The sequence below is a fragment of the Bos mutus genome, chromosome 14 (genome assembly GCF_027580195.1).
Source record: "Bos mutus isolate GX-2022 chromosome 14, NWIPB_WYAK_1.1, whole genome shotgun sequence".
In the NCBI taxonomy this organism is placed as follows: Eukaryota; Metazoa; Chordata; class Mammalia; order Artiodactyla; family Bovidae; genus Bos; species Bos mutus.
The window spans coordinates 981,845-1,009,269 of NC_091630.1; the positions used below are offsets into that span (position 1 = coordinate 981,845).

The window sequence follows — 27,425 nt, forward strand, 5'->3', positions numbered from 1 at the left end:
TTCCATTGTGTTTTTGTTTCCAGACAAATCCATTTTTCTCAAGTTATTTCTAATTAATATTTGATTATTAATAGGTCTTCAATATGAAGAAAAGAGAAAGGCAGAACAGGTCCCACTAAATCTCTTTGATTAATAGTTTTAAGCTTTTTGAAAGTGTAAAATGAAAAAAAATGTTTACCTATTCCTAATTATTCATTGTTCAAACAATATTTTGTTTTATCCAAAAGCTCTAACTACATATTGTAAATCATATCACTATTATGATTGTCTTCTGGCTTTTCTCCCTTTAAATCTAGTCATGCTTTCATTTGAATTCAGACAGCTTTCTTCATCTCAAAAGTGAAAATGAAAAAAAATTATGTAAAATATTTTCCTGTTTAATAGTTTGTGATTAAAACTTCATGATAAAAACTTTTATCATAAAAGTTTATGATTAAAAAAACTATTTAAAAAACATCTTAACATAAGGGGGCGGGGATCGAGTCAGTAGTATAGCTGATACCACTCCTCCAGTGAGAGGCAGTGTGGAATCTGCTGTTCATGCTCGAGGAGAAGGTTCTGTGTGTGTTTGTGTGTGTAGATGTGAACAGGATGCCAGTGGGCTATTATTGTTTTCATCTTTCTTTTCATGTAGGAAACACACCATGTTCCCCTTGGCTAGAAAACAGACCCTTTCTCCTAAGAGGAAGGTTAGTTAGCTCACCAGAGGACCTGTGTTCAGGGCACGACTGGCCCGGAACAGCATGTGACGTGCTGGTGCCCTGAATGAGAAGAGGGCGCGGACACCGCGATCCACCCCTGACCTCCGAAGGACCGAAGATTCCAGCAGATCGTGGTTTGATTCCTGTTCATTATCTTTTCTAAAATTTGTCTTCCTTTGCAAAACCAGGATAATACCACCGATCCCACGGGATTGCTGGAAGGGTGAAATAAAATGGAATGAGCCCACCTGTCACAGGCAGACTCTGTTAAACCTGAACCTTTTCCTCCTCCTCTCCCTATTCACTTGCACCATGCCTTCTTGCTGTTTCCAAGCTCTGGGACCAGTGCTCCTCAGGCTTTTGGTAGATTTGGATCAGATGTGTGCTTGCACGGGCATATGAGTGTGTGTGTTTTTAATCCATTGAAGACTGGCACTTTGGCAAAAGACAATAAAAATGAATTTTTAAAAACATACAAAGCAGAAGCCCCAATTTTTTACTGTTTGGTGAATGGACAGAAAACTGTCAAATTGCTATAAACATTTCTAAATGATTTCTCTCAATATCTGTGAGTCTCAGTGTCTCTCCATATAGGTAAGGGTTATCAGCTGGCACACCATGCTTTGAATAGTTCTGGAAAAGGGGTGAACAGCAGTGTGAGAAGATGAATAAAGTCTGTGAAAAAATACTGTCGACTATAAACTTAATAGCATGTTAGCTATCATTCCTGTTTGGAGAAGGAAATGGCAACCCACCCCAGTATTCTTGCCTGGAGAATTCCAAGGACAGAGGAGCCTGGCAGGCTACAGTCCATGGGGTTGCAAAAGAGTCGGACAGGATGGAGCGACTAACACACACACACACACACACACACATACACACACACCATTACTGCTATTGCCTCTTCGTATACAACTGTATTATTGCCTCTTGATCTTAAAGATGAACTGAAATCCCACCTTCTTGGTGCCATGTTCCTGCACTCCCCCAGGTGGCTTGTTGTTTCTGTCTACACATTCTCATGGTATACGAAGATGTACATTACTATTAACCATTAATACAAGTCTAGAGCCTCCAGCTGCCACAATTTTTATTCTCTTTCTGGGAATGGAAGTAGATTGATGGCTTAACGATATCCTGTCCAGATCTTTCTGTTGATCCTTTAAAGAAGGGAACTTGTTTTTAAAAATTAAATGTAAAAATAGAAGAAAAATAAATTTTGATGTGTTCATCATTCACACTAGTTTCAATATTTTTGCCACTTTTTTCTACTGATAGAAATAAAACATTACCAATAAATTTGAGGTCCTCCTGTCTCAGCCCAGCTCATCCCCGAGTTCTTGACCTTGTGTCAGAAAGACTCAACCTTGGGATATGCTGCCACCGCGTGGTTTTCCTTTGCAACTACACTAAAGGACACCAGACCACTGACCTAATCAAATCCCTCAGGATTACACACTGGAAGTGACAACTAGATTCAAGGGAGACTACACCTGATAGACAGAGTGCCTGATGAACTACGCACGGAGGTTCGTGACACTGTACAGGAGGCAGGGACCAAGACCATCCCCAATAAAAAGAAACGCAAAAAGGCAAAACGGTTGTCTGAGGAGGCCTTACAAACAGCTGAGAAAAAGCAAAGGAGAAAAGGAAAGATATACCCATCTGAATTCAGAGTTCCAAAGAATAGCAGGGAGAGACAAGAAAGCCTTCCTCAGCGATCAATGCAAAGAAATAGAGGAAAACAACAGAATGGGAAAGACTAGAGATCTCTTCAAGAAAATTAGAGATACCAAGGGAACATTTCATGCAAAGATGAGCTCGATAAAGGACAGAAATGGTATGGACCTAACAGAATCAGAAGATATTAAGAAAAGGTGGCAAGAATACACAGAAGAACTGTACAAAAAAGATCTTCATGACACAGATAATCATGATGGTGTAATCACTCACCTAGAGCCAGACATCCTGGAGTGTGAAGTCAAGTGGGCCTTGGGAAGCATCACTATGAACAAAGCTAATGGAGGTGATGGAATTCCAGCTGAGCTATTTCAAATCCTAAAAGATGATGCCGTGAAAGTGCTGCACCCAATATGCCAGCAAATTTGGAAAACTCAGCAGTGGCCCCAGGACAAGAAAAGGTCAGTTTTCATTCCAATCCCAAAGAAAGGCAATGCCAAAGATGCTCAAACTACTGCACAATTGCACTCATCTTACATGCTAGTAAACTGATGCTCAAAATTCTCCAAGCCAGCCTTCAACAGTACATGAACCATTAACTTCCAAATGTTCAAGCTGGATTCAGAGGAACCAGAGATCAAATTGCCAACATCCACCAGATTATCAAAAAAGAGAGAGAGTTCCAGAAAAACATCTACTTTTGCTTTATTGACTATGCCAAAACCTTTGACTGTGTGGATTACAACAAACTGGAAAATTCTTAAAGAGATGGGAATACCAGACCACCTGACCTACCTCCTGAGAAACCTATATGCAGCTCAAGAAGCAACATTTAGAATTGGACATGGAACAACAGACTGGTTCCAAATAGGAAAAGGAGTACTTCAAGGCTGTATATTGTCACCCTGCTTGTTTAACTTATATGCAGATTGCATCATGAGAAACACTAGGCTGGATGAAGCTCTAGCTGGAATCAAGATTGCCAGGAGAAATATCAATAATAACCTCAGATATGCAGATGACGCCACCCTTATGGCAGAAAGTGAAGAAGAACTAAAGAGCCTCTTGATGAAAGTGAAAGAGGAGAATAAAAAGTTGGCTTAAAACTCAACATTCAGAGAACTAAGATCATGGCATCGGGTCCCATCACTTCATGGCAAATAGATGGGGAAACAATGGAAACAGTAGATGACTATTTTTCTGGGCTCCAAAATCATTGCAGACGGTGATTGCAGGCATGAAATTAAAAGACTCTTACTCCTTGGAAGAAAAGCTATGACCAACCTAGACAGCATATTAAAAAGCAGAGACATTACTTTGCCAACAAACGTCCATCGTTTGTTGGCAAAAAGCTATGGTTTTTCCAGTAGTCATGTATGGATGTGAGAGTTGGACTATAAAGAAAGCTGAGCACTGAAAAATTGATGCTTCTGAACTGTGGTGTTGGAGAAGACTCTTGAGAGTCCCTTGGGCTGCAAGGAGATCCAACCAGTCCATTCTGAAGGAGATCAGTCCTGCATATTCATTGGAAGTGAAGAAGAAAAGTTAAAATTTTACCTCCTTCTGCCTCTATAACTCACCTTCCCCTTGCAAAGTCTGGATCACGTAGGTCATGTAGTCTCAGAAAGTGGGGACTTGCAATACTAGAAACTGGAGTTTCTCTCACTCACCCTTGTCCTGCTCTTTGCAATCACCCAGCCCCTGCAAACCTGCTTAATCGTGCCTGTCCAGGCCAGGCATTCCCCTCCCCACCTTGACCACTGTTCCCAGGCACACAAAACCTCTCAGTTTAAACCAGCCTATTAACAGCTAGTGTTGCCCACTACAGTCTGTCTATAAAAACTCTGTAATCCCTTTGTTCGGGGCTCAGAGCTTAGAGTGTTAACTCCTCTGGGCCCACCGGTGTAATAAACCTGAGTTCTCCAACTCTCCGAGTGTGGTGCTTGGTTTCTTGAGCACTGGTTTCTGCAACAGAAGGACTGGTACTGAAGCTGAAACTACAATAGTTTGGCCAGCTGATGCGAAGAACTGACTCATCGGAAAAAACCCTGATGTTGGGAAAGATTGAAGTCAGGAGGAGAAGGGAACGACAGAGGATGAGATGGTTGGACGGCATCACCGACTCAGTGGACATGAGTTTGAGTAAGCCCTGGAGGTTGGTGATGGACAGGGAGGCCTGGTGTACTGCAGTCCATGGGGTCGCAGAGAGTCAGACAAAACTGACTGACTGAACTGAACTGTAGTGAAATGATACTGGGTCTCTGCAGGAAAAGGGCCACTCAAGAAAGCCTTTGGGAAACTTGGGTGGAGGTGGGGGGTGGCGGTGGTTTGTCTCCTTATTGGGCATGTTCTTGGCTTTTGGTGAGCATGGACTAGGGAAGCTAAGTATTCCTGTTTTCTTGAGACAACACCTCACCATTAGGGAAATTCTACTTTTAATTTTTTAAGGAAACTCCATATTGTTTTCCATAGGGGCTGCACCAATTTACATTCCCACCAACAACACAGGAGGTTTCCTTTTCAAGGATGCATATTTTAATCCCTATGACAATTACTTTAGAAATGCAAAGAGAAAGGGCTAAAATATCAGTGGATAAATTATAATTAAATTCGTTTTTAAAGATTTCAAGAAATCCACAGGACAGAAAAGGAAGGAAAGAGTTAAAAGAGGTGGAACATGGTGATCACAGCTGGCCCATAAAATACGTCTCCATAAAATTAAAATGACTGAAATCACATAGAGTATGTTCTCCATGTATAAGCCATACCATACAACATTAAAAATGAATAAATACCTGGAAAATCACATATACAAATACAGTGGGGAATACAATGCACTCCTAAATAATTCTTGGATCAAAGAAGTAATCACAAAGAAAATCAGAAAATATTTTGAACTGTGTGATAATGAAAGTTAACTTTTCAAAATGTGTACAATACTGAAGCTAAAGCAGAGCTTTGAGAAAAATTTATAGTTTTAAGTGTGTATATTAGTAAAGGAGTCCTAAAATCAATGATAAGAAAATAGAAAAAGAAGAGTAAAGCAAACCCCAAGTAATTAGAAGTTAATACTAAATAAATATTTCTTGTCCTTTTTCCAGTGGGCATAAGGAAACTTTGGGGGGTACTAAGAATGTTCTGTGCATTTTGATTGTGGTGGTGGTTTCACCGGTGTGTAAATTTGTCAAATCGTTAATTTATACACTTTAAATGGATGCAATTTATTTTACTTAAATTATATATCAATAAAGTGAATTTCCCTGGAGAAGGCAATGGCAAACCACCCCAGTATCCTTGCCTGGAAAATCCCATGGGCCGAGGAGCCTGGTGGGCTGCAGTCCATGGGGTCGCAAAGAGTCGGCTCGACTGAGCGACTAACAGAAAGTTGATCTAAAAACAAAAAAGGCCTGAGGCAGGGTGCGTCCTCTAAATTTAGGAAACAGCAGGGCACCTGGGTGAGGGGGGTGGTGTGGAGATTGCATAGGGTCTTATGAGCCTTGAGAAGGACTTTAGGCTGTGGACATAAGTTAAGATCGCGAAGACAAAAGCATTACTTACCACCCTGTTCTGTATGGGTTAAATCATAACCCACTGTGGTTGACGATGGCCAGGGCAACCTGAAAGGAATTCAGGATAAAAAACTCAAGGAGGCAATCTACGCTTTGGATGAGCAGGCCCTTAGATAGTCAGATGCATATCTCAGAAGAATTTCAGTGACCCTAGACTTTTGCGTCTTCCCAGACATAGAAAAGCACTAAGATCATTAACCTGATACTCCTTTGTGTTCTCTGTGATCAGTAGAAGGCTTCTAACAAGACGTATGCAAAACTGTAGACTTCCTTAATGGCTCAGAATCTGCCTGCCAGTGCAGGAGACGTGGGTTCGATTCCTGGGCTGGGAAGACTCCCTGGAGAAGAGAATGGCTTACCCACTCAACTGTTCTTTCCTGGAGAATTCCATGGACAGAGGAGCTCGGCAGCTACGGTCCACAAGGTCACAAAGAGTCAGACACGACTGAGCAACTAACGCTAACATTAACTATGCCTGAATGCACGTATTTCCTAGCCAAAAACCAGATATAAACTGGCTTCTCCCCTACCTCCTTTATGTTGAGTGATTAACTCCCAGGCCCTAGTCTTCATAAAGACCCTGATGAAACTAAAATTCACAACTCCACACTGTGTATTTTTAAATTACCAGAATTTATTATTTTTTTTATTATTTACTTTAATTTTATTTAGATAGCATCACCGACTCAATGGACATGAATTTGAGCAAACTCCTGGAGACAGTGAAGGACAGGGGAGCCTGGCATGCTGTAGCCTACGGGGTCCCAAAGAGTCGGATATGAATTAGCACTGAACAACAATGAAAAGACATTCTGAAAGAGATCAGAATCCATTATTGATCAGATTATTGCAAGGATGAAGTTGGTGAAGTAAAGTGAAAGTTGCTCAGTCGTGTCCGACTCTGCGATGCCATGGGCTATACAGTCCATGGAATTCTCCAGGCCAGAATACTGGCGTGCGTAGCCTTTCCCTCCTCCAGGATAGTAGAAGATAATGTATATGAGATACACAGCTGAGTGCTTGACTCAGTAAATATTTAATAAATATTTATTCTCTTTTCTAAAGCAAAGGAGAAGAAAATGGCAAATCAGACTGCACTGTGTGACGTGAAACAGTACCTCTATCTAGTGGGGAAATTTTTAACTGCCTACCTAAAAAGTTTAATTAATAAAAGATGTGAGGTTAAACACCTAAGCTACTGTAGCTCCCACAGAATGAAATAAATCTTCTACGAATAATAACTTCCTTATCTGAGTGATTTTTAAGTAAATACAAGCTAAAGTGCTTTGCGAGACATTGCTTTACTCTGTTTCTCGTACCACGTGCAACTCTTTCCTCCAGGGAGGCATATCTGGAAAGGCTTCAGCCTCCAATATTTGGCGAGGTTTCATCTTCAGTCGGGAGAAGGAAACGGCAACCCACTCCAGTGTTCTTGCCTGGAGAATCCCAGGGACGGAGGAGCCTGGTGGGCTGCCGTCTATGGGGTCGCACAGAGTTGGACACGACTTAGCAGCAGCGGCGGCATCTTCAGTCGAATTTTCAGTTGCACATCCCACTCTCGCTGGGTGATCTTGTTATCAAACCGAACTGCTCGCCTGACGTGCAGAAAAGCCAATCCACTGGCACCAGGCCGTGGTGAAGGAAGGCGAAATGGAGCAGGACCCTGTGGAGCTCCTGGGCAGGGAGGCCTTTCCAACAGGTGCTGACTGGGGATGGGAGCGGATGGAGACGAGAGACCAGCCAAGAAGCAACAGCGCAGCCCTGGGGCAGAGTCCCCGTTCCGCCGCAAGGGATCACCGAATCTCTGGGCTCTTTTACAGAACCGAAACGCCCAAGCAATGGAAGATGTTCGCGTTCTTCACCCCGGAGAAGGCCGCGTCTGCTGTCCTCAAGAGGCGCATCGGGAGCCCACCTGAGGCCAGAGCTGAGCAGTGTGGGCTGAGGGGCCTGGGGCCCGTCCACGGGTCACTCAGAGTCCGGCCCGGCTGAGCGGCAGCGCGCACGCGGGGAAGGTTAGGTCGGCGAGAGTCGCTCAGGCGCGTCCGACTCTGCGATCCCTTGGACTATAGAGTCCACGGAATTCTCCAGGCCAGAATACTGGAGTGAGCAGCCTTTCCCTTCTCCAGGGGATCTTCCCCATCCAGGGATCGAACCCAGATCTCTAGCAATGCACGCGGATTCTTTACCAGCTGAACCACCAGGGAAGCCCTTCACGTATTGAAAGATTCATGCAACGATGCGGGCAAAACGCGTATGTCAAGGCCCGCCCGCCGCAGAGCCGACGGCCAGAAGAGCGGGGTCCCCGCGGGAAACGGGGCGCGGGGCGCAGCGGAGGGGCGGGGCCGGACCGCCCAGTCTCCCCCCGCCCCCGGGGTCTCGGGCGCGCCTGTGCCGCCGCCCCGCCCCGTCCCTGGCCCGCCCCGCCCGCCCGCCGAGGCCGCGCTTCTCCCGGCGCGCTTTTCCCGCGCCGTTTCCCGCGTCGGGGGCTCGTCTCTGTCGCCCCCCGGCCCCCGGCGGCCATGGAGAGGACCCGCGCCGAGGTGGACGCGACACTGCAGACCGCCAAGCTGGACGCGGCCGAGCTGCTGCCCGCCGCGCACTGCCTGCGCTTCGGGCCCGCGGCCGCCGGCGACGTGTGCCTGCTGGAGCTGGAGCCCGCGCTGTGCGGGCGGCTGCAGGCCGGGCGCAGGTGGGGGGCCACGGGGGAGGGTGCAGAGAGGACCCGGGGGCGGAGGGCGCAGGTCGGGGGACGCCAGGGGGTGCAGAGAGGAGCCCGCGCTGCGCCGGCGACTGCGGGCGCGGAGTCCGGGGAGGAGCCCGCGCGCCCCCTCGCCCCCCTCGCCCCTCGCCCGGGACCAGCGGGGCGGCCAGCCCACCCAGCTGGCGGCCCCGCCGCGCTGACCTCGCAGCCCCGCGGGCGGGCGCGAGTCCGGAAGCGGCTCCGCGGAAGTCGGGGGGTGTTCCCGAACCGCGCGCCCGGCCGAGCGCCGAGCGCCGGCGTGTCACCGTGACGCCCGGTGGGAGTGTCAAGATTTACGGAGTTCCTCTCTTCGCCTTCTTAGGTTTATTTTACCCAAGGTGTAGCCAGGACTTTGGGGGAAGTTTAAAACTTTTTTTTTTTTTTTTAACAGATTAGGTAATTGTGGAAGGCCCTCAAAAAAACAAAAAAAAAAAAACTCGCTTGGGGTCAAGTACTGAGAATCTGAAGCCGTTTTCTAATGCTAGGCCCGCCGCACATTTGCTGCAGGACCATGTGAAAAACATACGGAAGTCCATTCTCTGTCTCAACTTTGTGCAGTCCCGGAAGACGAGGAGTTAGGCGTTCTTGTTTAACTCTCCTCTGCACTGTTGTTCTCTGACACCTGTAGTTATTATATAGCTGTGGCTCAGGTGGTAAAGAGTCGGCCTGCAATGCGGGAGACCCGGGTCGGGAAGATCTCCTGGAGGAGGGCATGGCAACCCATTCCAGTACTCTTGCCTGGAGAATCCCATGGACAGAGGAGCCTGGTGGGCTACAGACCATGGAGCCTAAAAGGGTCGGACACAGCTGGAGTGGCTTTCACCTTTGTTATCCTGTAGGCTTTTAAAAATTGGGCGACTTCCCTGGCGGTCCAGTGGCTAAGACTGTGCTTCCAAGGCAGGGGGCCGGGGTTCAATCCCTGATCAGGGAGCTAGATCCCGCATGCTGAGGCTAAGAACTGGTGCAGCTAAATAAATACACTTGTTTTTAAATTATGCTGCCTTTAGACTTTCACTTCTCTTATTTTACTCATCGAACATTATTATAGTCATAGGCTAGTTTTCAGATGCTAGCAGTGAAGGATCTCTCAGGGAACTGAGGGAGAAGCATCACTGTGGGTTTTCATTTCATCTCAGCTGAGTTGGCAGGACTTTGAGAAAAGACTTCAGGTGTGAGCACCTGCTTTTTCCAGTTATAGTTAATCTAGCTGGCAAAAACCAGAATGAAAAGCTGTGTTAATTTTTTTTTTTTTTGGTGAAGGAAGGGGTTGTTGTTTTAAAATATTTGAAAGCAGAGATGGTACAATGTGGATGTATATGTTAAGAGAAGGTACTTAGGACTATTGGATGTTGTTAGCACCAGAAAGCTTAAAAAAAAACACAAACCTATATTTTCACTTAAATGTAGGATTAGTTTTTCTAAAAAAAATTTCAGTCTTTCAGTTCAGGTTTTTTATTACTTATTTTAAAGAAGTGAATTGGGTACCGGAGGATTAAACATAGGCAGGGAGGACTGCTAGAATCAACTCCGTTTTTGTCATCTCCATTATCTTCATCATTTATTTTTCTTCTTCCCCCTTCTCGCTTTTGACCTTCCCCTCTTCTTCTTTCTTTTTTCTACCTGTGACCCTTTGTCACAGACATCGTTTACTCTAGTTTGTAAACATAGCCATTGCACATTTTCCTTTCAGCACTGAGGCCTTCTTTTCTCAAGGTCCCAGTTTCTTTCAGCGTGGGTGATGATTAGGCCAGGATGTGTTCATTTGATGGTGAGGGGTTGCTCAGGCCAAAACAGGAAGGACCACTTGGGTGGGTACCATGGCCAGCAGCATAGTCCTCGTCAGGGAGCTTATTAGTAATGCAGAATCCTATGTCCCATCCCAGACGAATTGCATCCTCACCTGCTTTTTAACAGGGTTCCCTAACACGCACACTCATAAGTTTGAAAAGTATTGCTTTAGCGATTTTAGAAAGTTGTGACATCTTGACTGCAGGCTACGGATCCTCTTCCCAGCAGTTTACACAAAGATGCCATGTGGTAACATTCGGCCTCTGGTTTTTTTTTGGCCCGTGTGGAGTTATTTTTCCTTAGTGAGTCAGTTGGCGCAGTCCTTCCCCTGTGGAGCCCATCATTGTGGGGAGGTGGGGTGCCTGTGAGAGGAGGGGCCAGACATAGCCTCAAGACTTCATTGTAAATTCTAGAAACCTAGAGGGTTTTGGAACTGTGTGTAATGAGGCTGGGCATTGGTGTCTCAGTAAACCAAGTATTTTCTTGTTTTCCTGCAGTCTAGTGATTCGTGGTGATAAGGATGAGCAGGCGGTTCTGTGCAGTGAAGACAAAACATACGATCTGAAAGTAGCAGACACTTCCAATATGTTGCTTTTTATTCCTGGCTGTAAAATTCCGGAGCAGCTGAAGATGGAAGAAACACACGGTAACATTATTCACACTGAGGTACTGTCTTCTGTTTCCCGACTTATGTGAAAAAGACAGCATGCCTTCAATTGGAAACTCAGGGTGTGAGTTTCACCACCTTCCCTGGTGGCCCAGTGGTTAAGACTGTGCTCCAGCGCAGGTGGCGTGGGTTCGGTTCCTGGTTGGAGAACTAAGATCTCCCATGCTTGAGGCCAAAAAAAAAAAACCCCAAAAAACTGGAGGTGTGAAATGTATAATCACAGAGAATCTGAAATTTTCTCTGATGAAACTGGAAATTTCTCAGCATTATTTTTGTTTGTTTGGAGTCATGTAAAGTTGTCTCTATTTTCCCCATGTGATGTTTAAGTCCTAGATAAGCTGACCATTTTCTGTAATAAAGAAAATTTACTATGAGGCGACTCATTCTAAAAGTTTTGCCTATTTTCAGGGAGTTCTGCTGTGGATAGCTTTTGAAAGGTGATTCCCTCAAACTATAACTAGTGCATTAGGTGATGTAGGGAAATGAAAAAATATGTTTTTGAGGGAAGTGTGTTCCTCACCTTTGAAGTTGGTTTAGTTCATTACTATCCGTGGCCATGTATAACAAATTCTTAATTACTTTGGAGACTACTGATGGCAGATACCAAACATAAGTTTCTATCCTGGCTCGATAGTTACACATATACAGTCAAAGCACCTTAATTCTATTAGATTAACTTCAAACCAACTACTTCCTAAAAACAGAATTGGAATAGAAATAAGGGAAAATACTGGGACACCTGAGTGGTTCATATGTTGCTAGAACAGAGGAACTGCCAGTAAAGATTATACTTTGACTTTTGTAGAGTTACGTGTTTGATTGTGATGAGCTAGAAATTTTGACTTTCATCCTTTTGGAAAAGATGTTATTTTTTTCATCATGACCTGTCTTGTGGTTTTTTGGAGAGGATATAAACATCTGTGAGTCCCTTTGAGCTCTTCTTACCGGAGTTCTGTGTTCTGGGACCAAGTAAAACTTACCAGAGATCTGCTAGCCAGAGTTTCAGAATCTTTGGGTTGCACTTCAGGTGCTTAAAAAGGCTCGGTCAGGAACGCACCTGAGCAGAGCAGGCTGGCATTGATAAATGGCAGTGGGTGCCCAGGCTTGGGGGTGATAGGGAATGGGGGTCTGTGACAGATTGGGGTGCACAGGCCTCAGGCAGGTAGGTAGGCGCTTCTTGGCCTTGTGGGAAAGCAGCCCATCATCGCCAGACCTTCTGATTTCTTTTGTCCAAGTGAAGCTTAAAATCTAGTTTTTAGGGGGCAAAATCTCCTTATTTTTCAATGTTGACAACGAATTAAAAGTCCATACTGAGCTTCGTTTTCCCCCTTAACACAAAAGCACACACCAGCGTCTGTGTGTTGGGTCCAGCCCCTTTGTGAGCTGTGCCTGAGCTCAGCAGTCATTCTGTTTTGGTCCTTAAGCTTTGCTGAGACTCTGCGGCACCTCCAGTAGGCTCTGGACCTTGCCTCGTCCATCACGGCTTCTCCTGGTTTGAGAGTGGATGCGCCTCTGACCGTCCGTCTTAGGGCTGCAGTGTATCCCAGAGAGGATCCATTTCTGCCTTTTTCCAGTTCTTTCATGTGAAACAGTTACTGAGTGCCTACTAAGTGCTGGTGTTGATTGGGCAAATCCTGGAGATTGAAGAGAAGGATAACAGCGGTTTACCCATCATTTAGCCACTATCACCTGATTTGAGTGACAGGCCTCTACTTCTCAAGTCCAGTAAGGAATTAGTTGCTGTTCTACCTAGTGGAAGCTCTTGCATTGAATAGAAGTCTTTCTTTTTTCACATCTGCTTAGTTTTAGCATCATGAGCAACACAGAGCAAGAGCGTCGCCTCTTCACTGTAACATCTATGCATAATTTGAAGACTAGGATAATGCTCTTCTTTACTTTCTGTTTTTCTGCCTAAATGTCTTCTTTCTCTGTGGTTTCTACGTGGTTTGCAGAATTGTCACCTTGCTAGTCATTCTCTTCTGGGCACACTCTTTAAGTTTCCAGAATGCACTTGAGATGTGGAAGGCAGGAGGAGGGGGCGACAAGAACAGATGGTTGGATGGCATCACCAACTCAATGGACATGAATCTGAGCAAACTTCGGGAGATAATGAAGGACAGGGAAGCCTGGTGCGCTGCAGTCCGTGAGGTTGCAGAGAGTCGGATGTGACTTAGCCACTGAACAACAATGACAACAGAAGCTTAATTATCCATTCTCATTATGTTGGCAGTGTCTTCTTGACTGAGATTTAAACAGATGTGACCTGCAGATGGGTGGCCATCTCAAGCAGATGGCTGGATGAGCACCTTCTCGGCAGAAAGCAGAATGCCTTGGCACCCTTTCTTGCTTCTAATGGAGGACGGATGTGTTGGATGAAATTTTATGTAAAGTTTTCTTTTAGAATGGCCCCTAAAAGATTATGATGTATTTGTAATCCCTAGATCTTTGGTTTTTCTAACAATTACTGGGAATTAAGAAGATGTAGACCTAAACTAAAGAAGTTAAAGAAACTTTTGATGGAAAATACCTATGAAGGACCTGACAGTGAAAAAGAAAAGGATTCCAGTCACTCAAAAGTAAGACTATTATTTTCATTTTTTAATTGGAATTTTAAAAATAGAGCTATAATGACATTCTTTAATGGTGACATTCTTTTTAAAGTTCATATTATGAAAATTTCAAACATACCCCAAAGCAGAAAGACTCATGTTCACTCTGTTGGCCATTTGTCAATATTTTGTCAATCTCATTTCTTCTGTCCCCCTACCGCCTCCCACCATATTTGTTTTAGAAGTTCAACTGATTGACCTTTTTGCTTTGTCACGGCTTTATTGAGATCTGATTCATATACCAAGCAATGTGCTTATTTTAAAGGGTGTAATTTAGCAGTTTTCAGTGCATTCACAGAGTCGTGTGATCATCAACTTAATGAAGTTTAGAATATTTTTATCACCCCTCCAAGGAAACTCTGTACCCCTTAGCTGTTCCCTCTCAATCCCGCCTTTCTCTCCTCTCTCCCACCTCAGCCCGAGGCTGCCTCTGGGCATTTTGTGTGAATAGAATCAGATAAGTGGCCTTTTCTGGCAGGCGTCTTTGGCCTAGCATGCAGTTTTCAGGGCCCATCGGTTCCTTTTCGTTGCTGAATGATGCCCTGTCTTATGTGTGCCATATTTTATGCGTCCATTCATCAGCTGATGAACATTTGTGTAGCTGCTACTTTTTGATTGTTGTCGATTACTTGCTTATTGTGAATAACACTGCTGTGAACATTCATGTTCAAGTGTCTAGTGAACCTGTGTTTTAATTTTTCTTGGAGATACACACACACACACACACACACACACACACAAGTGAAATTGATGGGTCCTGTGGTCACTCTATATGGGCTTTATATAGAATGTTTATACAGAAACCCCTTTGCCAATTTTCAGTTGGGTTACTTTATTATTAAATTGTAGGAGAGTTTTTTATGTAATCTAAACACAAGCTCTTTGACAGAATTTGCAAATATTTTCTTCTATTTTATGAGTTATCGTTTCACTTTCTTGACTTTTTAAAAAAAAAAAACTGGCAAGTAAAAGTACAGAAGTTTTCGTTTTGATGAAGTGCACATGATGTGTTTGCATTTTAGTGCTTGTGTTTTCAGCATCGTATCTAAAACGATTGCCACATTCAACATCACAAAGATTCTCTCTGTTTTCTTCTAAGATGTTCTCTGACTTTGTCTAGTCATCGTTACACATAAACTAAAGAAATTCAGCTATAAATATTGCCTTATCTGTCCCTATGTTTTATCCCCTCAAAATTCAGTAAGTCTGAAAAAAATTCTTTGTCCTAAAACGCGTTTTTTTGTTTGTTTTTGTTTCAGTATACGACTGAAGATTTGCTTGATCAAATTCAGGCAAGTGAGGAAGAAATAATGACCCAGTTACAAGTTCTCAATGCCTGTGAGATTGGAGGTAGCATTACTTACTGTTATCGATAGTGGTGGGATTGGGCATCGTTTGAGAGAGAGAGGTTTTTGTACATCTCCCTCTGTTTATTGCCCCTGCATGCTGTTTTTGAGTCCTCTTCTGGTCTTAGAGATGACGATATTTGTGTTTTGGGGAGTAGGGTAGAGACTCCATGTGATCACCTCTAACAAGGATGTCAGTCTCTGACCAGTGACTTGATTCACTCCTTACAGGCCTTTTCCTTTGGAGTACATGGTAATAGAGGAACCACGTTTGATCAGGAAAGGTCTCAGATATCAGGAATCTTTTCCCTTCATTGTCTTTAATAGGTGAGGAAGCCAAGGCCTGGGAAGGGGGACAGACTGGTCCAGGGCCCCATGTCGAGACAGTGACAGGGTGAGGCATCAAACCAGGGACTTGAACTCCTGGCTCAGAATTAACTCACTGAATTTCCAAACTGCTTGGAAGATCTATTTATTCTTGTGATCACTCAGCATGCTTTTGAGTAAGTGTGAAGTAGTTTATATAATAAACCTGTGTAAAAGCAGTAGCAGCAGTAGCCCAGCAGAACCGTCTTCAGTGTTTTTTGACTTTCTTCTGGTCCGGAGTGGGGGAGTGGGAGCTTCCCCCCAACCCCTACCCTCCCCACACGCCGCCTCTGGGCCTACATTAACACTTGAGTAGATGTTTGTGTGCATTGCTCAGCCCTCTCAAACTTGCCCAGAGAAGCAGCTTAATTCTGCACCCACGTGTTAGGAAGGAGGAAATTGGCATGGTGTGGTGGATGCACTTTTCAATTTACTCACAGTCTTCCAAGCAAGATGAGCTTCTGTGGTCAATTCTGCTGAGCAAAGCAGCTGCACATGACTTTAGAACTAACTGGAAGCACTTGGTTCTTTGTTGTGGTTCCTTGAGTTTTTAATTGTGGAGGCCTGCTTCTAATTACTATGGTATAGGGATACCATGAGTATTAAGGTTAAGAATAGAAAAATGGATTTAATGCAGCCCTCTGCATTTTTTGTGTATTGCATGTTTTGTTTATTTTGGTGTGTGTGTGGTGGGGTGGGATGCATAGGTGTTTTCCCTAGTATTTTCAGTTTTGCATCACACATTCCATGTTTTAACATTGCTTTTATTCAGAATAAGAATAGGAACATTCTCCCATGGAAATGATGGCTGTGCACTTGACTTGTTTCTCCAGGGACGGTGGCAGTGCCTTTGGCTATAAGATGGCGTTTCATCATCTTTCACAGGGATTGGGAAATATATCTGGACACCCAGCCTTTGTTTCGCTGCTGGTCCGCATCGTACCTGAGTCTGTTATCTCGTGAATGAACTAGACTTCTTTTTTAAAAGCATATTTATTCTTCCATTTGGCTGCCTGGCGTCTTAGTTGCTTGCGGCGTGTGGGTCTTCACTGCATCCTCGGGATCCTTCACTGTGGTGCACTGATTTTCCAGCTGTGCTGCTCGGGCCTCAGCAGTCGGTGCCCACGGGCTCTTTCGCTGTGGCGTGCAGGCTTAGTTGCTTCTCGGCGTGCGGGATCTTAGTTCCCTGACTGGTGATCCAGCCCACATCCCCTGATTGCACAGCATATTCCTGACAACTGGACCACCAGGATAGTCCTTGAGTAGACTTCTTTGTGAGCACGGGAATGGCTCTCCAAGGTGGCTGGCGGGAGGGCATTAACCACGACAGTGCCCTGCTGCAGAGGTTACCGTGTGGAGTATCCAGTCCGCGACCTCAGCTCCTTTGTGTGACCCTCTAAGAAAATGACTGGACCAGCTACCGGTTTCCCCATTTCCATTTAGAGCAACAAGATTATTATGAGATAATTGAGGATTAAAGCACTTGGAAAAAAAAGTCAAAATGTTGGTCATGTGCAAAGTACTCTTTAAAAACCACCTGACCCCCCCGACACAGTTTGCAACGATTGGGAGAAAAGCTGGAACAGAAGCATTGTTTATAAAGAAAGCTAAGACATGTCTCTTTTTTGCAGTGGGCAAGAGTATATTGCTACTATATGAGTCTTATCAGTCAATTCATTTGTTTACATTAAATTCGTTTAAAATGAATGTTCTTCAGTAAATGTAACTTTGGAATTTATAGGTTATTGGAGGATTCTCGAATTTGATTATGAGATGAAACTTCTGAATCATATAACTCAGCTTGTGGATTCTGAATCTTGGTCTTTTAGCAAAGTTCCTTTGAATACATGCCTTCAGGAACTTGGACCATTGGAGCCAGAGTAAGTATTTATTCCGCGTCCTTCCAGATTTTAAGGGAAAGAAAATTATTATCCAGGGTAGGACTAAACTCAGGGCATAGACTGTTTATATTTTAATATCATATAGAAATCTGAAAAATATACAACTAAAAAGGACTTGGGAATTTTGGTCACTGGGAAGAATAAATGTCACTTTTTTTTCCTGCCATTAAAAATATAAAGAAATAATTATATATGTTATTTTATAATAAATGTATGCTCACATGATGTGTATAAAAATATTTAACATGGGGCCTGACATATTGTAGCTTTCCAGTATATTTTAGTTCTTATTTTTTAAAGTTTCTTGGCTATACCACATAGCCTATGGGATCTTAGTTCCCTGACCAGGAATCAAACCTGTGACCAGGGAAGTCCCAGTATTTCAAATTTATATCTTAATTTATAGTTAGCAATAGTGTTTGAAAGTTAATGCATAAAATTGTGAAAACTTTTCAAATAAGTGTTTAAAATTTTTCAGGGAAATGATTGAACACTGTCTTAAATGTTATGGAAAGAAATACACAGAGGAAGGTAAGATTGGGAGAATGTTTTAACAAGTGTTTTAACTCTTGGTGTGTTAAACTTGGCATGCCTTTTGAAGTGTCTTCTTGTTAAAACCGAGATCTCCATGAGGGGATGGGAGATGAGTTGTGAGTGTCCTTCTGTGAGTTTGCACTGAGGGAAAGGGGACGGTGTACAGTTCAGAAGACAGTGTGCCACCATCTGCTGCCCTTTCCTTAGGCGAAGTTTATTTTGAACTGAGTGCAGATAAGATATGCAGAGCTACAGCACAGATGCTACTTCAGAACGCAGTGAAGTTCAATCTCGCTGAGTTTCAGGAAGTATGGCAACAGAGTGTTCCCGAAGGAATGACAACTAGGCTTGATCAGCTTAAGGTAAGGTGGCGACGTGATTACCTCCATAACTCAGCAGGTTATGAGGCGGAATGAAGCCTGTATTGGAACTGAATTTGGAACTGAACTGGAACTGAATTTATTTTCCTACCTTAGGGGTGCACTCTACATTCAATCCATCACAAAAATCCTTTAAAAAAACAAAACAAAAAACCCACAAAGCCCACTTAATTGAAGTATACTTTACATATCACAGTCTGCCTGTTTGTAAAGGATTTGTAGCAAATGTAATGAGTTCCCAGCCACCGCAGTCTAGGTTCAGAACGTGTGTCACCTCAGTACGATCGCTTGGGCCCATTTACAGTTGGGTTGACGCCTAGGTTTCCCTTGGGCTTCCCTGGTGGCTCAGCTGGTAAAGAACCCGCCTGCAATGCGGGAGACCTGGGTTCCATCCCTGGGTCGGGAAGATCCCCTGGAGAAGGGAAAGGCTACGCACTCCAGGATTCCGGCCTGGAGAATCCCATGGCGTCGCAGAGTCGGACACGACTGAGACTTTCACCTCCTAGGTTTCCTGAGATAGTGGGACTTAGAGCAGGTTTGGGCAGCAGACACAATGAGTTCATATATAAGTTCAGCTAAAGAGGTCTGGTGCTTGGACAAGGGATTTGAGGTGAAGTCCAAATAGTACAGTCATTAGCAAGTAGTGGTGGATGGAATCACAGGTTTAGAGGAGGTTACCCAGGACAGTGACAGCAAAACAGTTAGAGGGATGGTCTGGGGCCCAGGGAATTACATCAGGTCAGGAGAAAAGGCATGAAATCGTGATGCAGGCTTAAAGAGGAAGAGGTGATCGATACTAATGAAGTAAAGGGGGCTAGTGAGATGAGTCCAATAAAGGGCCCATGGGCTTGGTAACGACAGCTCACAGTGAGCTTTAGAACTAGAGCCTTTTCACTAAACTGGTGGTGGTAAGAGCCAGATTCTAGAAGGGAAGGGAAGTGACTGCTCAGAGGCGCTCTCTTTATGAAAAAGCCTATTGTAAGCTTCTCAGCTTCATGATGCTGAGGTTTTACATGCCTCGGGCTGAGCTCAACATAAGGTAAAAGAATGAGTCACTTTTTTTTTTTTTTTTTAAACATTAAACTATTACTTGAGCTCTCCTTTTTCTCATTTCTTACAGGGTTTGGCCTTGGTAGACAGACAGTCAAGACCAGAAATCATATTTCTGTTGAAAGCAGAAGACTTACCTGAGGGGGATCAGGAACGTTTCAATAGTCTGTTCTCTCTGAGAGAGAAGTGGACAGAAGAAGATATTGCTCCATATATTCAGTAAGTGATTTATTACAGATGGATTTTGAGGATTGCTCTTTTGTAGCAGGTAGCAGAGGGTTTCCGTTTTGTGTTGTTTTGAGTCTTCCCTGATGGCTCTGCTTCCTTCCCAGCGCTCTCAAGTCCTGGCTGGCTCTCCTCTTACCATTCTCCATAAGTACTGATCTGGATGGTGGGGGATGTGTCATCTCTCTGCCTTTCTCCTGTGTCTAGAATCACTTCTCTGCTCTTCTTGCAAACTGCAACTCTTAGAGGAACGGTCTGCTGTGTACCCTCCTGTGACTGTAAGGCAACCACCCCTCTCTGATGGGCACCTTCTTTTTTTCCCGCTGCCTTAACATTTGGGGAGAAGTCAGAATTCCTAAGAACAAGTTCACCCTAAAGTCACTACTTGCAAGACTGACCCAAAATGCACTGCTGCTGCTAAGTCGCTTCAGTCGTGTCTGACTCTGTGCAGCCCCATGGACAGCAGCCCGCCAGGCTCCTCCGTCCCTGGGATTCTCCAGGCAAGAACACTGGAGTGGGTTGCCAGTTCCTTCTCCAATGCATGCATGCATGCTAAGTCGCTTCAGTCGTGTCCGACTCTGTGCGACCCCATGGACAGCAGCCCACCAGGCTCCTCTGTCCACAGTATTCTCCAGGCAAGAACACTGCAGTGGGTTGCCATTTCCTTCTCCCAAAATCCACTAACAAACCCCACCACTTCCTCCTTGTGTCCCATGCCTCTTAGGGCCTCTCTCTTCTCTCTACCCAGCCTCAGTTTTCTCATATCTCACGTGGGGTTAAATAATACATGACTCATACTCTCACCATGAAGGTTGGAGATAATACATCCATGTAATGTATCTAGTTCAGTTATGGCTTAGTAGCCTGTCTTTACTCATCTCTCTCCCCATAATGCATACCCCTCTGTTTGTTGGAAAGGTGGACTTAGGGGAGAGATATAAAGAACGAGTGCTGTGAATATCGTGTTATGTTCCCTAGACTATTTTTGATGTTCATTTTTTTAATTTTGTTCATTAATTTTGTTATCGTTCCCACAGAGATTTGTGTGGAGAGAAGCAAACCATTGGTGCACTGCTCACAAAATATGCTCGATCTTCAATGCAAAATGGTGTTAAAGTTTATAACTCAAGAAGACCCATTTCTTAAAAAGAACAACAGTTTTTTCTTTGGGACTAAAGTTGCTGGATATAAGAAAATGTTTTTTTATGTATTTGTATTTCAGACTTTGAAAAACCCAATGCTTTGGGGCCTTTTCTCCTCATCTTCAGTATTTTAAAACTACTGCTCTTTTTTCTTAAAGGTGATAGGATATTTTATGTCTTTCAAGATATGTTGTTTCATGTACACAGTGTAAACAAGGACAAAAGTGTTATTTTCTATATTCAGTATATTTTGGTAGTCTATATGAGTTCATGTATACAGTAACAGGTTTGGTTTTTTTATATTGCAAATTGCATTTATTTAATTAGGATTTGGCACTCTAGTCATTAATAAATTTGAAAGTTTTCAGAGAACTAAATAGTAATAGTGTCGTAGAAGAGAATTATTTATTTACTTAAATATCATTTCCCAAGTGAGTTCCCCTCTACTTTTGACCTTCCACCAAAATAGCAAATCACATGATGCTATCAACTATTTAAAGTAGTTGTTTGTATTGATGAAATGGGCTTGATAATGGCTCCTGTTCACCTGGCTCCTGTAGATATGATTTCAGAAAGACAACAGTGAGTGGTCCTGAAGAGAGATCTTAGTTCCCTGCCCAGGAATCAAATCTGGGTGGCCTGGATAAAAAACCGAGAATCCTAGCTGCTAGTCCACCACCAGGGGCTAGAAAGTGAAACTGAAAGTGTTAGTCGTTTAGTCGTATCCAACTCTTCGAACCCATGGACTGTAGCCCCTCCAGGCTCCTCAGTCCATGGGATTCTCGGATGAGAACATTGGAGTCGGTTGCCACTCCCTTCTCCAGGAGATCTTCCCAACCCAGGGATTGAACCCAGGTCTCTGGCATTGCAAGTAGATTCTCTACTGTCTGAGCCATGAGGGAAGCACCAGGAGCTAGACCAAGAAGTAAAGTTCCCCTGGCTCTTGCCTCCTTTGAAAACAAAAATGTTTTGAGGAGGCAAAAACTGTAAAAACAGGTACAAAGTTTATTTTCAGAGATACAGCATAACAAGTGGGGGAGCATGGAGAGAAACAGTTTAAGACAGAATAAGGCAGAAATACACACCAGGAAAGAAAGGGTGTGGCCGTCCTCCCTAATGAGTAGGAGCACAGTAAAGATGACTTAAATCACTTCTATAGGACAGTTCTTCCTGGTCTTTGTTTTCCTTTGGCCCATCTTCTTCTTTCCCCACATCTGATCTGTTCCAGGATACTCCCTAAGGTCCATGCGCAACTTTTTGCTAAAGATGGATTCCACCACAGAGACTACTGGGGGTATTGGTGCCCTGCCTCCCTTTTTTACTTCCAAGGAGCCTTTTTGCACCTGTGTGGTCAGGAAGTTTCCTTGACCTCAGGAATGGTCATCTTATCTCTATTCCAGCAGAGCTCAGCTTCTGCAACTAGCTTTGTCCTTGGAATGTGGGGAAAACAAAGCTTCAGTTTTTCTCCACTTGACAGATACCAGCTGCCCAGCCCAGGGGCCCCTCTATCTCCTACCTCAGATATGCACTTTGGGATGAAATTTGCTTCCCATTCTTTCTTTAACCCAGTGACATCTTTTTAACTTAATTGCATCTATCATGCTAAATATTCTCCATCTTCCATGCAAAATGGTATTAAAAAGTTTGTAATTCAAGAAGACCCTTTTCAATACTAATCCCCTGTGAAGAATACTAACAATAGTTTATAATCCTATAATGAAGGATACTGACACAGGTAATACTCAAAAACTACAAGTAATTTCTGGTTTTGGAATGCTTGATAAAGTTACTTTACATCTTTATTTTCCTAGTATGTTTTCCTTCAGACCAAAGTTCAAATTAATTTTAGCTAATGAACTTGTCATCAGGACAGTTGGAAGAGTTAAACCTGGTCCAAAGTTAAAAAAAAAAAAGTTAATGGATAATCCACAATTAACCAAGATTCAACTGTCACTGGAATTTACAACCGTTTTATTCCCATGCACATGAAATGCCGCCGTCGCTGCAGTCGTGTCGGACTCTGTGCGACCCCACGGACTGCAGCCCACCAGGCTCCCCGGTCCCTGGGATTCTCCAGGCAAGAACGCTGGAGTGGGTTGCCATTTCCTTCTCCGATGCATGAAAGTGGAAAGTGAAAGTGAAGTCACTCAGTCGTGTCTGACTCTTAGGGACCCCATGGACTGTAGCCCACCAGGCTCCTCCATCCATGGGATTTTCCAGGCAAGAGTACTAGAGTGGGGTGCCATTGCCTTCTCCCTCATGAAATGCAGATGACTTCAAAATAGTCCGGTGTTTCAGTAATTCTGCATCTGTATAATCCACTTATTTAATTAATTAATTTTTCAATAAATACCGAGGCAGCGATGCCTAGTGAGGACCTGAATTCGAGTTAGACTCCTTAAGGTGTAATCTCGTCTTTTCCAGCCTAAGTCACAGCTCCGGTGAGTTGAGGGTTCTTTTTACACAGCGCCCGGAGGGACGCCTCCTGGTTTCCTAGGTCTCGGCCCTTGGCGCTTTGAAAACCTCGTCCCCATGCTTTTCAGTGTTTGCGCTACATCTTTATTTCTCTAAAATTTAATGTTTCGCCTTTCCGTCCTGCTGTGTTCGCGTCATCCACAAAATATCTGTCAAGTTTCCACAGCTTCAACGGTTTTCAGCCGCCGTCTGCACTTTAAATGGCAAACGCAAACCCCGGTGCTCGCCAAGCCCCGCCCACGGACAACAAGACTTCCGGCTGCCGCCTCAGAACCGCCCTACTTCCGCTGACGTCAGGAGTCAGAGGTTCCGAGAAAGATGTCGGCTAGCCGGCGCCGTTGGGCGCTTCTGTGGGGAGTGTTTCCGTGACAGGCGCTCGACGGAGACGACGGACGAGCCGAGTCCCCAGAGCGAGTGTGAAGGGCGGCCGCGGCGGATCGGGCAGGGCTGGGCGTGGTGCCCAGGGCGCTCCCGCCGCGGGCCGTGACTTTTGGGAGCGTGCGGGAACGGGGACCGTCGGGTGCCCAAGGCCGGTGATGCCCCGCCGCCGCCCGGGAGGCCGGGAAGCCGAGCTCCGCGGGGCCCCTTTATGCCGCCGACTGGCTCTGACCCCGCCAGAATGAACAGGAAGAAAGGAGACAAGGGCTTTGAAAGCCCAAGGCCGTATAAATTATAAGTATTTTTTTTTCTTTATCTTCCTTTCTTCTGGGGCTTCCCGGGTGGCTCAGACGGTTAAGAATCCGCCTGCAGTGCAGGAGACCCAGGTTCGATCCCTGGGTCGGGAAGATGCCCTGGGGGAGGGAAAGGCTACCCACTACAGTATTCTTGCCTGGAGCATCCCATGGACCGAGGAGCCTGGCGGGCTACCGTCCATGGGGTCACAGAATGCACACGGCTGAGCGACTCACACTTCCAGGTTTGGTTTTCGTTAGTTATGATTGATCAGTTTCAGTGATCGCTTGAAGCTGACTTAGTGGGCCTGGAAAGCCTAGTGGGAAACTGGAAGCCGCCCACAGTTTTGTAGGGCGAAAATGTCTTGAATGACAATGTAATTTCAGCAGATTTACTGCCCTTTACAGATTAATGTACCTTTTTCTTAAATTGCATTTTTGTCCAAAAAATTTTATTTTCGTGGCTGTTGCTGAATTTTAAATGAACAAGTTACGCTAATTTCTAGGGTTTTAGCATGAAAGATAAGTATGATTTTGAGCTGCTTGGAACACAGTTCTTGTTTACACTGGGATCGAAATATGCATTATTTAATAATTGAAATATTTTCTTTATTCTTTAATGTACAACCCATCAGGTCGTCTGCATCAACAACATAAACTTCCAGAGAAAATCTGTTGTGGTAAGTATGTTCTCAGCAGTTATAAGAGAGAACAACAGCATGCTTTGCAGTACTCAGAAACTTTCCGCTCCGGGTCATGGGTTTTGAGAATAGATACGAATTAGAATTCAAACTTGTATGACTTCAAGAGCCATGGCCTTACTACTATACTGGCCAACACCTCAGTTCTCCCTTTCCTTTTTTCCTGTTTTCTGATAAAAATTTATTTCTCTTAGTATGTTGTGGAATATGAGTCTACATTACCAAACATTTTAGATTTGCGTATGAAACAAGAATAAGTCCACAGTGAGATTTTTTCTGTGAAAAAATTAAGGTTGATAGACAAACTAACTTATTTAAATTGACTGTTCAGAGGCTGCTATTGTTTTTCTGATTTTTGCCTGACCTTGTTTCCCTGGCATTGCTTTGTAGTAAAGTTCTGGATAAAGGTGTTTGAAACCTAGTAATTGCACCCCCCCCCCCGCCAATTTAGATGTAGGGATTGTTATATCCATATGGATTGATAAATCTGCATATATATATCCATATGTGATATATATCCAAATATCCGTGTGGATTGATATATTTGTTCTAGGAACGCTGTTGATAGCCTAAGACCCAGGGTTATGAATCTGTGGAGCTCCCTCCTCTTCTATTTTCCGTTTCCTCTTTATGCCTCTTGTTTGACCACCCTGACCAGCAGCCGGAAGGCTAGTGCCCAGTTAATGCATCTTCTTGGATACAGAATAGGGTTAGAGGGCAGATTAGGAAGGGCAAAAGGAAGGTATCTACAGCAGTCTAACCCCTTTTGCCCCCAGATCATCCTCTCAACGCTTCTGTTTAGATGACAGTGTTCCCAGCTTAAGGAAGTCCCATCAGCTATTGTAGCATTAGCTATGTTGTGGCATTAGCTAACTACCTGTTTTTGTAAGTAAAGTTTTATTTGAACACAGCTACACCCATTTATTTATAAACTGTCTAAGGCTGCTTTGGAGCTACAATGGCAAAGTGGAACAGCTGTGAAACTGTGAGGCCTGTAATATCTATTTAGTCTCTGGCCCTTTAAGAAAAAGTTTGCTGATCCCTGAAGTAATCCATTTGTGTGAAGAAATGGCGATTTCGGCACTTTTCCCACCTGAAGTATTAGCTATCGCCTGTAATGGAAGAAAGGTGGGTAAAAGAGTGTGAATATTAGTTATTGTAGCCTTTGCTTTCTTCAGTTGATATCAAGGTCAAAGTTGATGCACACAGCTTTCTCCCACCTGTTCCAGTTTTCTCTTCCTTTTGACAGCATTTCTTTTGGTCTGTCATAGACCTTCATTTTGCATCCTTGCTGGTTTTGACTTCATTTGGTTTGTTGCAGTTTGCCATTGATTAGGGCTATTCGTCAAGCGGACCTCAGAGGCCTTCCATTGAACCCCCTGAATTGCAAATGGAATTCTTGCTTCTGTTGTGTAACAGAATCGCAGTTGCTGCTAGTCTTTCAGCCAGGACAGTGTCCCCTTTCTGTGCCTGTTCGTTCAATGGCATGAGGAGCCCGAAGTGGTTTAGTCTCAGCTTCCACTTTAATAAAGCCGTGGCTCTGTGCCCTGGTGGATGCGTTCCTCTTTGACCACTAGGCTTCTGAACGCCCCGAACCTGAAGTCTTCAAGACAGGAAGCAAAATCCTTTCAGTGGCTTTTTGAAGCAGCAGTGAGCATAGTCACTCCTGCTTTTGCCCCTTGGCCCCCAGGTCTGCTTGGCTGTGCAGAGATGACCTAATGTTACACCAGCGGCCACTGGTTTAGGATGGCCTCCTGTCAGAGCTCTCGGTTGGTGCTGTAGCTGAGCCTTCAGCAGTTGATCATGTTGGCCACTTCTGGATGAGAGGAAAAAATTAACTTTGCATGTAAAATTTATGTGTAAATTCTGCCACACTTTTCTATACACATGGAAGTGTGTATGGGATAGTATGTTGACACGGATGGCTTTTTGTAGGTAAATTGTATTAATAGGGAAGGAAAATCTAGAGTATGTGTTTTTATAAGGATAAATTACTGTCTCCCCTCTACAATACCAGCTGTCTAATGTAGTCATTTTACTGCTGAGTGACTGACTAACTGATCCTTCCTGGGAAGGTCCCTTGTTAGAAGCTGATTTTGATCCTCTGCTGTGGGGAGGCGGGCACTCAGCACTGATGGTGACCAGATCAGGCTTTGTTGAGGGCAGAGCATGTTGTTGGGTTCCTGTGTGGCCTCTGTTCTTGCCACCGTGACAACTTTGTGTATTAGGGTGGCTAGGGAAAGAGTCTGTGGACATCTGCTGGATAGATAATCTTGCCAGTTGATTTTTGAGGGCCCCCTCCACAGTCCCTGAGGATGCCTCTGTTGGTCATTTATGTGATAACATTTTCATATTATACCTACTCTGAGAGATTCATGTGTACACTTACTTTTCCCATCACCCTCTTATTTTCAGTCCTTTAGTCTTGTTCTTTACACATTCCTAACCAGCTGGCCAACCTAGCACTGCCCCACTCCCTGTAGAAGTGTACGTGGGTCATTTCTGCTTCCGCAAACACTGTGCCACCTGTTGCGTTTGCTGGCGTCCTGCCCACAGCAGGGTTTTCTTGCACTGTTTCATGACTACGCTTCAGTGAGAGTTACCATCCATTTTCAACTGTGCTAGCCTGCTGTACAGACTTATTCATAATTCAGGCTTGTGTTTTGTCTCGTTATTAAACATGGGGAACTCTCCATGAGGTCATGGGTGTGGATTGAGAGGAAGTGGAGATTCGATGGGAGCAAGTCTCTTTGGGTTCTGAGTCAGTGGCGCACGCTGTTTGCCTTTTGTGCCTTAGGAGCCTTCCTGGGCCTGGTCCGGAGGTGGTGTTTCCATTAAAAGGTGGCAAGCTGCTGCACGCACTCAGTTCATGATAGCCAT

The 27,425-nt window shown here is 44.3% G+C and overlaps 2 protein-coding genes across 8 annotated transcripts in view; both read left to right on the top strand.

The window, feature by feature from the left end:
• Positions 1-7,953: 7,953 nt before the first annotated feature.
• On the top strand, positions 7,954-21,084 carry DSCC1 (DNA replication and sister chromatid cohesion 1). Its single transcript, XM_070382869.1, has 9 exons — positions 7,954-8,639; positions 10,976-11,144; positions 13,587-13,721; positions 15,014-15,104; positions 17,208-17,346; positions 17,846-17,898; positions 18,109-18,263; positions 19,402-19,550; positions 20,594-21,084. The coding sequence occupies exons 1-9, from the start codon at positions 8,179-8,181 to the stop codon at positions 20,700-20,702; spliced, it is 1,461 nt and encodes a 486-aa protein (XP_070238970.1). The 5' UTR covers positions 7,954-8,178; the 3' UTR covers positions 20,703-21,084.
• A 2,387-nt stretch (positions 21,085-23,471) lies between these two features.
• The window catches only part of TAF2 (TATA-box binding protein associated factor 2), a 104,320-nt gene continuing 100,366 nt past the window's right edge, over positions 23,472-27,425 (top strand). For 5 of the 7 annotated variants that reach the window (XM_070382873.1, XM_070382870.1, XM_070382872.1 and 2 more), the window contains exons 1-2: positions 23,472-23,845; positions 24,470-24,524. In XM_070382873.1, the coding sequence (XP_070238974.1) occupies positions 23,763-23,845; positions 24,470-24,524 (138 nt within the window). In that variant the 5' untranslated portion in view covers positions 23,472-23,762. Of the gene's footprint in view, positions 23,846-23,999; positions 24,090-24,469; positions 24,525-27,425 lie in introns of those variants that run through there. The other 2 variants (XM_070382871.1, XM_070382875.1) reach the window with 2 other exon arrangements.